Below are 15,000 nucleotides of genomic sequence, written 5' to 3'. Positions count from 1 at the left end.
TCAGGTCAGTAACATCAGGTCAGTAACATCAGGTCAGTGACATCAGGTCAGTAACATCAGGTCAGTGACATCAGGTCAGTGACATCAGGTCAGTAACATCAGGTCAGTGACATCAGGTCAGTGACATCAGGTCAGTAACATCAGGTCAGTGAGATCAGGTCAGTAACATCAGGTCAGTAACATCAGGTCAGTAACATCAGGTCAGTAACATCAGGTCAGTAACATCAGGTCAGTAACATCAGGTCAGTAACATCAGGTCAGTAACATCAGGTCAGTAACATCAGGTCAGTGACATCAGGTCAGTAACATCAGGTCAGTGACATCAGGTCAGTAACATCAGGTCAGTGACATCAGGTCAGTGAGATCAGGTCAGTGACATCAGGTCAGTAACATCAGGTCAGTGACATCAGGTCAGTAACATCAGGTCAGTAACATCAGGTCAGTAACATCAGGTCAGTAACATCAGGTCAGTAACATCAGGTCAGTAACATCAGGTCAGTAACATCAGGTCAGTAACATCAGGTCAGTGACATCAGGTCAGTAACATCAGGTCAGTAACATCAGGTCAGTAACATCAGGTCAGTGACATCAGGTCAGTAACATCAGGTCAGTGACATCAGGTCAGTAACATCAGGTCAGTGACATCAGGTCAGTAACATCAGGTCAGTAACATCAGGTCAGTGAGATCAGGTCAGTGACATCAGGTCAGTAACATCAGGTCAGTAACATCAGGTCAGTAACATCAGGTCAGTGACATCAGGTCAGTAACATCAGGTCAGTGAGATCAGGTCAGTAACATCAGGTCAGTGACATCAGGTCAGTAACATCAGGTCAGTGAGATCAGGTCAGTAACATCAGGTCAGTAACATCAGGTCAGTGACATCAGGTCAGTAACATCAGGTCAGTAACATCAGGTCAGTAACATCAGGTCAGTGACATCAGGTCAGTAACATCAGGTCAGTAACATCAGGTCAGTAACATCAGGTCAGTAACATCAGGTCAGTGACATCAGGTCAGTGACATCAGGTCAGTGAGATCAGGTCAGTAACATCAGGTCAGTGAGATCAGGTCAGTAACATCAGGTCAGTGAGATCAGGTCAGTGACATCAGGTCAGTAACATCAGGTCAGTGACATCAGGTCAGTAACATCAGGTCAGTAACATCAGGTCAGTAACATCAGGTCAGTGACATCAGGTCAGTGACATCAGGTCAGTGACATCAGGTCAGTAACATCAGGTCAGTAACATCAGGTCAGTAACATCAGGTCAGTGACATCAGGTCAGTAACATCAGGTCAGTGAGATCAGGTCAGTAACATCAGGTCAGTGACATCAGGTCAGTAACATCAGGTCAGTAACATCAGGTCAGTGACATCAGGTCAGTGACATCAGGTCAGTAACATCAGGTCAGTGAGATCAGGTCAGTGACATCAGGTCAGTAACATCAGGTCAGTAACATCAGGTCAGTGACATCAGGTCAGTGACATCAGGTCAGTAACATCAGGTCAGTAACATCAGGTCAGTGACATCAGGTCAGTAACATCAGGTCAGTGACATCAGGTCAGTAACATCAGGTCAGTGACATCAGGTCAGTAACATCAGGTCAGTAAGAACTAAGATCAGGTCAGTAACATCAGGTCAGTAAGAACTAAGATCAGGTCAGTAACATCAGGTCAGTAACATCAGGTCAGTAAGAACTAAGATCAGGTCAGTAACATCAGGTCAGTAACATCAGGTCAGTAAGAACTAAGATCAGGTCAGTAACATCAGGTCAGTAACATCAGGTCAGTAACATCAGGTCAGTGACATCAGGTCAGTAACATCAGGTCAGTAACATCAGGTCAGTAACATCAGGTCAGTGACATCAGGTCAGTGACATCAGGTCAGTAACATCAGGTCAGTAACATCAGGTCAGTAACATCAGGTCAGTAACATCAGGTCAGTAACATCAGGTCAGTAACATCAGGTCAGTAACATCAGGTCAGTAACATCAGGTCAGTAACATCAGGTCAGTGACATCAGGTCAGTAACATCAGGTCAGTAACATCAGGTCAGTAACATCAGGTCAGTAACATCAGGTCAGTAACATCAGGTCAGTAACATCAGGTCAGTAACATCAGGTCAGTAACATCAGGTCAGTAACATCAGGTCAGTAACATCAGGTCAGTGACATCAGGTCAGTAACATCAGGTCAGTGACATCAGGTCAGTGAGATCAGGTCAGTAACATCAGGTCAGTAACATCAGGTCAGTAACATCAGGTCAGTGAGATCAGGTCAGTGAGATCAGGTCAGTAACATCAGGTCAGTAACATCAGGTCAGTAACATCAGGTCAGTAACATCAGGTCAGTAACATCAGGTCAGTAACATCAGGTCAGTGACATCAGGTCAGTGACATCAGACATTCTAAAAGTGGTCTCTAAAAAGTACAACATGATGCTTAACTGGCTCTGCGCAGAAAGCATGGAATACGGATGTGTATGTTACAGGAAACTCCCGTTAAACTTTACAACAAACTCCCGTAAACTCCCGAATTGTACCATCACACCTGTATATTACCGTCTATTAACTGTATATGTACCATCACACCTGTATATTACCGTCTATTAACTGTATATGTACCATCACACCTGTATATTACCGTCTATTAACTGTATATGTACCATCACACCTGTATATTACCGTCTATTAACTGTATATGTACCATCACACCTGTATATTACCGTCTATTAACTGTATATGTACCATCACACCTGTATATTACCGTCTATTAACTGTATATGTACCATCACACCTGTATATTACCGTATATTAACTGTATATGTACCATCACACCTGTATATTACCGTATATTAACTGTATATGTACCATCACACCTGTATATTAACTGTATATTAACTGTATATGTACCATCACACCTGTATATTACCGTATATTAACTGTATATGTACCATCACACCTGTATATTACCGTCTATTAACTGTATATGTACCATCACACCTGTATATTACCGTCTATTAACTGTATATGTACCATCACACCTGTATATTACCGTATATTAACTGTATATGTACCATCACACCTGTATATTACCATATATTAACTGTATATGTACCATCACACCTGTATATTACCGTATATTAACTGTATATGTACCATCACACCTGTATATTACCGTATATTAACTGTATATGTACCATCACACCTGTATATTACCGTTTATTAACTGTATATGTACCATCACACCTGTATATTACCGTATATTAACTGTATATGTACCATCACACCTGTATATTACCGTATATTAACTGTATATGTACCATCACACCTGTATATTACCGTTTATTAACTGTATATGTACCATCACACCTGTATATTACCGTTTATTAACTGTATATGTACCATCACACCTGTATATTACCGTTTATTAACTGTATATGTACCATCACACCTGTATATTACCGTATATTAACTGTATATGTACCATCACACCTGTATATTACCGTTTATTAACTGTATATGTACCATCACACCTGTATATTACCGTATATTAACTGTATATGTACCATCACACCTGTATATTACCGTTTATTAACTGTATATGTACCATCACACCTGTATATTACCGTTTATTAACTGTATATGTACCATCACACCTGTATATTACCGTCTATTAACTGTATATGTACCATCACACCTGTATATTACCGTTTATTAACTGTATATGTACCATCACACCTGTATATTACCGTCTATTAACTGTATATGTACCATCACACCTGTATATTACCGTCTATTAACTGTATATGTACCATCACACCTGTATATTACCGTCTATTAACTGTATATGTACCATCACACCTGTATATTACCGTTTATTAACTGTATATGTACCATCACACCTGTATATTACCGTATATTAACTGTATATGTACCATCACACCTGTATATTACCGTTTATTAACTGTATATGTACCATCACACCTGTATATTACCGTCTATTAACTGTATATGTACCATCACACCTGTATATTACCGTCTATTAACTGTATATGTACCATCACACCTGTATATTACCGTCTATTAACTGTATATGTACCATCACACCTGTATATTACCGTCTATTAACTGTATATGTACCATCACACCTGTATATTACCGTCTATTAACTGTATATGTACCATCACACCTGTATATTACCGTCTATTAACTGTATATGTACCATCACACCTGTATATTACCGTCTATTAACTGTATATGTACCATCACACCTGTATATTACCGTATATTAACTGTATATGTACCATCACACCTGTATATTACCGTCTATTAACTGTATATGTACCATCACACCTGTATATTACCGTATATTAACTGTATATGTACCATCACACCTGTATATTACCGTTTATTAACTGTATATGTACCATCACACCTGTATATTACCGTATATTAACTGTATATGTACCATCACACCTGTATATTACCGTCTATTAACTGTATATGTACCATCACACCTGTATATTACCGTCTATTAACTGTATATGTACCATCACACCTGTATATTACCGTCTATTAACTGTATATGTACCATCACACCTGTATATTACCGTCTATTAACTGTATATGTACCATCACACCTGTATATTACCGTCTATTAACTGTATATGTACCATCACACCTGTATATTACCGTCTATTAACTGTATATGTACCATCACACCTGTATATTACCGTCTATTAACTGTATATGTACCATCACACCTGTATATTACCGTCTATTAACTGTATATGTACCATCACACCTGTATATTACCGTCTATTAACTGTATATGTACCATCACACCTGTATATTACCGTATATTAACTGTATATGTACCATCACACCTGTATATTACCGTATATTAACTGTATATGTACCATCACACCTGTATATTAACTGTATATTAACTGTATATGTACCATCACACCTGTATATTACCGTATATTAACTGTATATGTACCATCACACCTGTATATTACCGTCTATTAACTGTATATGTACCATCACACCTGTATATTACCGTCTATTAACTGTATATGTACCATCACACCTGTATATTACCGTATATTAACTGTATATGTACCATCACACCTGTATATTACCATATATTAACTGTATATGTACCATCACACCTGTATATTACCGTATATTAACTGTATATGTACCATCACACCTGTATATTACCGTATATTAACTGTATATGTACCATCACACCTGTATATTACCGTTTATTAACTGTATATGTACCATCACACCTGTATATTACCGTATATTAACTGTATATGTACCATCACACCTGTATATTACCGTATATTAACTGTATATGTACCATCACACCTGTATATTACCGTTTATTAACTGTATATGTACCATCACACCTGTATATTACCGTTTATTAACTGTATATGTACCATCACACCTGTATATTACCGTTTATTAACTGTATATGTACCATCACACCTGTATATTACCGTATATTAACTGTATATGTACCATCACACCTGTATATTACCGTTTATTAACTGTATATGTACCATCACACCTGTATATTACCGTATATTAACTGTATATGTACCATCACACCTGTATATTACCGTTTATTAACTGTATATGTACCATCACACCTGTATATTACCGTTTATTAACTGTATATGTACCATCACACCTGTATATTACCGTCTATTAACTGTATATGTACCATCACACCTGTATATTACCGTTTATTAACTGTATATGTACCATCACACCTGTATATTACCGTCTATTAACTGTATATGTACCATCACACCTGTATATTACCGTCTATTAACTGTATATGTACCATCACACCTGTATATTACCGTCTATTAACTGTATATGTACCATCACACCTGTATATTACCGTTTATTAACTGTATATGTACCATCACACCTGTATATTACCGTATATTAACTGTATATGTACCATCACACCTGTATATTACCGTTTATTAACTGTATATGTACCATCACACCTGTATATTACCGTCTATTAACTGTATATGTACCATCACACCTGTATATTACCGTCTATTAACTGTATATGTACCATCACACCTGTATATTACCGTCTATTAACTGTATATGTACCATCACACCTGTATATTACCGTCTATTAACTGTATATGTACCATCACACCTGTATATTACCGTCTATTAACTGTATATGTACCATCACACCTGTATATTACCGTCTATTAACTGTATATGTACCATCACACCTGTATATTACCGTCTATTAACTGTATATGTACCATCACACCTGTATATTACCGTATATTAACTGTATATGTACCATCACACCTGTATATTACCGTCTATTAACTGTATATGTACCATCACACCTGTATATTACCGTATATTAACTGTATATGTACCATCACACCTGTATATTACCGTTTATTAACTGTATATGTACCATCACACCTGTATATTACCGTATATTAACTGTATATGTACCATCACACCTGTATATTACCGTCTATTAACTGTATATGTACCATCACACCTGTATATTACCGTCTATTAACTGTATATGTACCATCACACCTGTATATTACCGTCTATTAACTGTATATGTACCATCACACCTGTATATTACCGTCTATTAACTGTATATGTACCATCACACCTGTATATTACCGTCTATTAACTGTATATGTACCATCACACCTGTATATTACCGTCTATTAACTGTATATGTACCATCACACCTGTATATTACCGTCTATTAACTGTATATGTACCATCACACCTGTATATTACCGTATATTAACTGTATATGTACCATCACACCTGTATATTACCGTATATTAACTGTATATTGTACCATCACACCTGTATATTACCGTATATTAACTGTATATGTACCATCACACCTGTATATTACCGTTTATTAACTGTATATGTAACATCACACCTGTATATTACCGTCTATTAACTGTATATGTACCATCACACCTGTATATTACCGTCTATTAACTGTATATGTACCATCACACCTGTATATTACCGTCTATTAACTGTATATGTACCATCACACCTGTATATTACCGTTTATTAACTGTATATGTAACATCACACCTGTATATTACCGTCTATTAACTGTATATGTACCATCACACCTGTATATTACCGTATATTAACTGTATATGTACCATCACACCTGTATATTACCGTTTATTAACTGTATATGTACCCATCACACCTGTATATTACCGTCTATTAACTGTATATGTACCATCACACCTGTATATTACCGTCTATTAACTGTATATGTACCATCAACACCTGTATATTACCGTTTATTAACTGTATATGTACCATCACACCTGTATATTACCGTTTATTAACTGTATATGTACCATCACACCTGTATATTACCGTTTATTAACTGTATATGTACCATCACACCTGTATATTACCGTCTATTAACTGTATATGTACCATCACACCTGTATATTACCGTCTATTAACTGTATATGTACCATCACACCTGTATATTACCGTCTATTAACTGTATATGTACCATCACACCTGTATATTACCGTATATTAACTGTATATGTACCATCACACCTGTATATTACCGTCTATTAACTGTATATTCTGCTAAACTTGAGGTTTACGGGTGTCCCGATAACTCCTCTTTTCACGCAGTGCATGTTTCAGTCCGCACGACGTGTGTACACGTCCTAGCGCCCTACGCCACGTCCTAGCGCCCTACGCCACGTCCTAGCGCCCTACGCCACGTCCTAGCGCCCTACGCCACGTCCTAGCGCCCTCCTAGCGCCCTACGCCACGTCCTAGCGCCCTACGCCACGTCCTAGCACCCTACGCCACGTCCTAGCACCCTACGCCACGTCCTAGCGCCCTACGCCACGTCCTAGCGCCCTACGCCACGTCCTAGCACCCTACGCCACGTCCTAGCGCCTACGCCACGTCCTAGCGCCCTACGCCACGTCCTAGCGCCCTCCTAGCGCCCTACGCCACGTCCTAGCGCCCTACGCCACGTCCTAGCACCCTACGCCACGTCCTAGCACCCTACGCCACGTCCTAGCGCCCTACGCCACGTCCTAGCGCCCTACGCCACGTCCTAGCACCCTACGCCACGTCCTAGCGCCCTACGCCACGTCCTAGCGCCCTACGCCACGTCCTAGCGCCCTACGCCACGTCCTAGCGCCCTCCTAGCGCCCTACGCCACGTCCTAGCGCCCTACGCCACGTCCTAGCGCCCTACGCCACGTCCTAGCACCCTACGCCACGTCCTAGCGCCCTACGCCACGTCCTAGCGCCCTACGCCACGTCCTAGCGCCCTACGCCACGTCCTAGCGCCCTACGCCACGTCCTAGCGTCCTACGCGCCCTACGCCACGTCCTAGCGTCCTACGCGCCCTACGCCACGTCCTAGCGCCCTACGCCACGTCCTAGCGCCCTCCTAGCGCCCTACGCCACGTCCTAGCGCCCTACGCCACGTCCTAGCACCCTACGCCACGTCCTAGCGCCCTACGCCACCTAGCGCCCTACGCCACGTCCTAGCACCCTACTCCACGTCCTAGCGCCCTACGCCACGTCCTAGCGCCCTACGCCACGTCCTAGCGCCCTACGCCACGTCCTAGCGCCCTACGCCACGTCCTAGCACCCTACGCCACGTCCTAGCACCCTACGCCACGTCCTAGCACCCTACGCCACGTCCTAGCGCCCTACGCCACGTCCTAGCGCCCTACGCCACGTCCTAGCACCCTACGCCACGTCCTAGCGCCCTACGCCACGTCCTAGCACCCTACGCCACGTCCTAGCGCCCTACGCCACGTCCTAGCGCCCTACGCCACGTCCTAGCACCCTACGCCACGTCCTAGCGCCCTACGCCACGTCCTAGCGTCCTACGCCACGTCCTAGCGTCCTACGCCACGTCCTAGCACCCTACGCCACATTGTGTTTTTAGGCCTGACCTCAAAATTTAAAAAAAAATCTTCTAAATCCTCCAGTTTTCTGAAATAAATATTTTCACGATTTTTCAAAAATAGCAGACCTACAAGCTCGTAGCGCGCCACTCGTTGGCGCGCTACGAGCTTGTAGATCTGCTATTTTTCAATAGCTAAATTATAAAATGATGTTAAAACACCAAAAGGGGGTTCCCGCCCAAAATGGGTTAAGGTCTACCATATAGTCTTCGCTCTTCGTTCACCAGCGGTCCCCGGTCACTTCCCTGTCTTCCGCTGCAGAGAGAATGCCTCGTCTCTCCTAATCCAGGGAGCTCTCCGTGGTTTTGACCAGATGGATATACCAAGCTCTTCATTTCTGACTTCTCACCCGCCTCTCGTTCAATAATATGAACGCGATGGATCATCAGCCACTTATATCGGAATCTTAGCGAGGTAAGAAAGCAGAAATATGTCTCCGTTTTTTTTTCTTTTCCCGAACCGAAGGGGGCTTTTCAGAGTAAAAGCGGTCCATATCTTCCCGGCACCCCCGAGCTTCTATTTTGAAGGAATCCCGGCGATGATTGTGTTGTGACGGCTTAGAAATCCTAAAAGGTTTTCTGAAAAACCTCATGTTTCTATATCAGTGGTGCTCAACCCTTTTTCACATCAAAGACCGCCAGAATTATCTGTATTTAGCCGCTGACCCCCCCCCCCCCCCCCCCCTCCATCTGAAAATATGTTATGTAAGACTAAAACTATAAGCTATGATGACTAAAACTAAGACTAATTTATATTGGCAATTTCGTCCACAATATACATGAATAATTCATTAGTTAATTATGGATTATTATTCATTGACCACGTTAAATCATTACTGAGCGATTATGAGTCAACATGAACATCACAGCTGTTGTTCCACTTTCATCCACCAGGTGTCACCCCCCGCACATCTAACACGCCGAGGCTTGCCATCTGACTTTTAGGCCAGTCAACCTAAGGTTAAAGGACAACTTTAGTTTTTTTCAACCAAGGTTCATGTTTTAGGTCTAGTTATTAGAGAAAGGTTCATGTTTTAGGTCTAGTTATTAGAGAAAGGTTCATGTTTTATTTTTAGTTTATTTATAGACCCCAGGAAATTACATCTGGCCACGGAAGATCACAGGATCTACTGATGTGAAGGTAGCCTACTGGGGGGAAGGCTAATACTGTGTGTCATAGGCTCAATATGTCAGTTTGACACATTCAATAGATCTGTGACCAGATGTAATTTCTTGGGGTCTAGTAGGACTATAGTAAATAATAAAAAAAAATCGCCATAAAATGTTGTAAACAAAAAATACATATTTAGCCCCATGCTCGAATGCCCCCGCCCCCCCCCCCCCCTGTCAAAAACCGCTAAAATCCCTAAAACAAAAGAAAGCAGCAAATGAAAGAAAATGAACACTCATCTTTTACTTTCTCTAATAACTAGACCTAAAACATGAACCTTTCTCTAATAACTAGACCTAAAACATGAACCTTTCTCTAATAACTAGACCTAAAACATGAACCTTTCTCTAATAACTAGACCTAAAACATGAACCTTTCTCTAATAACTAGACCTAAAACATGAACCTTTCTCTAATAACTAGACCTAAAACATGAACCTTTCTCTAATAACTAGACCTAAAACATGAACCTTTCTCTAATAACTAGACCTAAAACATGAACCTTTCTCTAATAACTAGACCTAAAACATGAACCTTTCTCTAATAACAACCTAAAACATGAACCTTTCTCTAATAACAAGACCTAAAACATGAACCTTTCTCTAATAACTAGACCTAAAACATGAACCTTTCTCTAATAACTAGACCTAAAACATGAACCTTTCTCTAATAACTAGACCTAAAACATGAACCTTTCTCTAATAACTAGACCTAAAACATGAACCTTTCTCTAATAACAACCTAAAACATGAACCTTTCTCTAATAACAAGACCTAAAACATGAACCTTTCTCTAATAACTAGACCTAAAACATGAACCTTTCTCTAATAACTAGACCTAAAACATGAACCTTTCTCTAATAACTAGACCTAAAACATGAACCTTTCTCTAATAACTAGACCTAAAACATGAACCTTTCTCTAATAACAACCTAAAACATGAACCTTTCTCTAATAACAAGACCTAAAACATGAACCTTTCTCTAATAACTAGACCTAAAACATGAACCTTTCTCTAATAACTAGACCTAAAACATGAACCTTTCTCTAATAACTAGACCTAAAACATGAACCTTTCTCTAATAACTAGACCTAAAACATGAACCTTGGTTGAAAAAAACTAAAGTTGTCCATTAACCAATTTTGGGCGGGAACCCCTTTTGGTGTTTTAAACATTATGTTATCATTTAGCTATTAAAAAATAGCAGATCTACAAGCTCATAGCGCGCCACCGAGTGGTGCGCTATGAACTTGTAGATCTGCTATTTTTGAAAAATCGTTAAAATGTGCCTCAAATCATTCAGAAAATTGTCATGATTTAGAAAACTTTTTTTTTTTAATTTCGACGTCAGGCCTGAATGGTTTTTTATGATCCTCCAAATAACAAATGAATAAAAATTGATTATTATATAAATTGTGGATCAATGTAAATTCAGGGATTGAAAGTCGGGGTACCATTAATTAAAAACCCATATACAGTAAGGCGGAAAATAAACATTGTAATTATGCGTTAACACAATCAGCGCCGGAAGTCCTTCAAAATAGGAGCTCTGGGGTGCCGGAACAACATGGCCGCTTTTACTCGGAAAGCCATGACCCGAAAACAATCCACTAAAAAAAAGTTCACTTTACATTGCTAGCTTACATTGCGATCATTTTAGTTTATATGATATATGATCCAAAAAGCGTTCATATTTTGCGGGAGAGACGGATGAGGAGCAGAAATGAATCTCCAGTATATCGATCCGTTCAACACCACGGAAAGCGCCCTGGATTAGGAGAGACGAGTCATTATTTCCGCCACGCTAACGGCTCAGTCAATGATAAGCTAACATGGGGACATAGCGGAGCATACGGTAGCCGAGAGGCGAACTGACAAATAAAAAAAAGGGAAAAATTCAGAATATTCTTATCTCTCCCCGTATCATTGAGGATGCGTTAAGACGTGTGAGGACGTCGTACGCACCCCTCGGTTCCATTCCCTAGGACGTGCTGACACGTCGGATGGACGGAAACGGTTAAGTAGCGGTGCCTAAACCTTTTTTTTTTTACTATTTTACAAAACATTTTTGAATAGTTAAAATGGCCGATCTAGGGGGCGCCACTCTGCTCCCCGGTCCCTAGGGGCGCCACTCTGCTCCCCGGCCCCTAGAGGCGCCACTCTGCTCCCCGGCCCCTAGGGGCGCCACTCTGCTCCCCGGCCCCTAGGGGCGCCACTCTGCTCCCCGGCCCCTAGAGGCGCCACTCTGCTCCCCAGCCCCTAGGGGCGCCACTCTGCTCCCCGGCCCCTAGGGGCGCCACTCTGCTCCCCGGCCCCTAGGGGCGCCACTCTGCTCCCCGGCCCCTAGGGGCGCCACTCTGCTCCCCAGCCCCTAGGGGCGCCACTCTGCTCCCCGGCCCCTAGGGGCGCCACTCTGCTCCCCGGCCCCTAGGGGCGCCACTCTGCTCCCCGGCCCCTAGGGGCGCCACTCTGCTCCCCGGCCCCTAGGGTGGCCACTCTGCTCCCCGGCCCCTAGGGGCGCCACTCTGCTCCCCGGCCCCTAGGGTGGCCACTCTGCTCCCCGGCCCCTAGAGGCGCCACTCTGCTCCCCGGCCCCTAGGGTGGCCACTCTGCTCCCCGGCCCCTAGAGGCGCCACTCTGCTCCCCGGCCCCTAGAGGCGCCACTCTGCTCCCTGGCCCCTAGAGGCGCCACTCTGCTCCCCGGCCCCTAGGGTGGCCACTCTGCTCCCTGGCCCCTAGAGGCGCCACTCTGCTCCCCGGCCCCTAGGGGCGCCACTCTGCTCCCCGGCCCCTAGGGGCGCCACTCTGCTCCCCGGCCCCTAGAGGCGCCACTCTGCTCCCCGGCCCCTAGGGTGGCCACTCTGCTCCCCGGCCCCTAGGGTGGCCACTCTGCTCCCCGGCCCCTAGGGGCGCCACTCTGCTCCCCGGCCCCTAGAGGCGCCACTCTGCTCCCCGGCCCCTAGGGGCGCCACTCTGCTCCCTGGCCCCTAGAGGCGCCACTCTGCTCCCCGGCCCCTAGAGGCGCCACTCTGCTCCCTGGCCCCTAGAGGCGCCACTCTGCTCCCCGGCCCCTAGGGGCGCCACTCTGCTCCCCGGCCCCTAGAGGCGCCACTCTGCTCCCCGGCCCCTAGGGTGGCCACTCTGCTCCCTGGCCCCTAGAGGCGCCACTCTGCTCCCCGGCCCCTAGGGTGGCCACTCTGCTCCCCGGCCCCTAGGGGCGCCACTCTGCTCCCCGGCCCCTAGGGGCGCCACTCTGCTCCCTGGCCCCTAGAGGCGCCACTCTGCTCCCCGGCCCCTAGGGTGGCCACTCTGCTCCCCGGCCCCTAGAGGCGCCACTCTGCTCCCCGGCCCCTAGGGTGGCCACTCTGCTCCCCGGCCCCTAGGGGCGCCACTCTGCTCCCCGGCCCCTAGAGGCGCCACTCTGCTCCCCGGCCCCTAGAGGCGCCACTCTGCTCCCCGGCCCCTAGGGGCGCCACTCTGCTCCCCGGCCCCTAGGGGCGCCACTCTGCTCCCCGGCCCCTAGGGGCGCCACTCTGCTCCCCGGCCCCTAGGGGCGCCACTCTGCTCCCCGGCCCCTAGAGGCTCCACTCTGCTCCCCGGCCCCTAGAGGCTCCACTCTGCTCCCCGGCCCCTAGGGGCGCCACTCTGCTCCCCGGCCCCTAGAGGCTCCACTCTGCTCCCCGGCCCCTAGGGGCGCCACTCTGCTCCCCGGCCCCTAGGGGCGCCACTCTGCTCCCCGGCCCCTAGAGGCTCCACTCTGCTCCCCGGCCCCTAGAGGCGCCACTCTGCTCCCCGGCTCAATGTGTGTCTTTAACTTTCAGATGATCCAGTGAGAAACGAACCGTTGTCTCTCTGAGGTCACTCTGAGGTCACTCTGAGGTCACTCTGAGGTCTCTCTGAGGTCACAGACTATCAGAGACCCAAATATACTGAGATATGAGCCAACATGAACAGCTGCTGCTGTTCCTCTTCCGTCCACCAGGTGTCACCCCCGCACATCTAACACGGTGAGAGGCTGGTCCCGCAGCCTGGTGTCCCGCAGTCTGGCTTCAGATTGTGTGTGTGTGTGTGTGTGTGTGTGTGTGTGTGTGTGTGTGTGTGTGTGTGTGTGTGTGTGTGTGTGTGTGTGTGTGTGTGTGTGTGTGTGTGTGTGTGTGACAGGGGTGGGCATAGCACCCAAACGTGCGTCCTGCCCACCCAATGTGGGTTTGACACCCCACCCGCGCCGGCGGAGTCGCCCCCCTTACAATTCTGTCTGCCCACCTGAGTGGGGCTGGCTAAATCCGGCCGTGGTGCTTGAGTGTGTGCTTGCATGGCATGCATGCGTGCGTGCGTGCGTGCTTGGTGCTTGAGTGTGTGCTTGCATGGCATGCATGCGTGCGTGCGTGCGTGCTTGGTGCTTGAGTGTGTGCTTGCATGGCATGCATGCGTGCGTGCGTGCGTGCTTGGTGCTTGAGTGTGTGCTTGCATGGCATGCATGCTTGCATGGTGTGTGTGCGTTCAGTCCGTGCGTGGCGTGCGTGGTGTTTGCGTGTGCGTCTGTGCGTGCTTGGCATGCGTGTGTCCGTGCGGTGTGTGTGTGCAATGCGTGTGTGCGCGTGTGCGTACCTCTCTTACTGGCCCGTAGGCTGGGTTCAGATTGTGTGAGTGCGTGCAGTGTGTGTGTGTGCGTGTGTGCGTGCGTGCAGTGCAGTGCGTGTGTGCGTCCAGTGTGTGTGCGTGCAGTGTGTGTGTGTGTGTGTGTGTGTGTGTGTGTGTGTGTGCAATGCGTGCAGTGTGTGCGTATACCTCTCTTGCTCGCCCGCAGGCTGGGT

The 15,000-nt window shown here is 45.5% G+C and overlaps 1 protein-coding gene across 1 annotated transcript in view; it reads right to left on the bottom strand.

Annotated features, from left to right (window-relative positions):
- LOC306918318 (SH3 domain-containing kinase-binding protein 1-like) overlaps positions 1-15,000 on the bottom strand; it is a gene marked incomplete at both ends in the record, with an annotated part of 28,143 nt that overhangs the window by 10,095 nt on the left and 3,048 nt on the right. The window contains one exon of the mRNA XM_079531208.1: positions 14,975-15,000. This exon is cut by the window's right edge and continues 152 nt beyond it. Within this exon, the coding sequence (XP_079387334.1) occupies positions 14,975-15,000 (26 nt within the window). The remainder of the gene's footprint in view (positions 1-14,974) is intronic.

The sequence above is a fragment of the Electrona antarctica genome, assembly GCF_951216825.1.
Source record: "Electrona antarctica genome assembly, contig: scaffold_731, whole genome shotgun sequence".
Lineage (NCBI taxonomy): Eukaryota > Metazoa > Chordata > Actinopteri > Myctophiformes > Myctophidae > Electrona > Electrona antarctica.
This window is presented reverse-complemented; position numbering and strand designations above follow the sequence as displayed.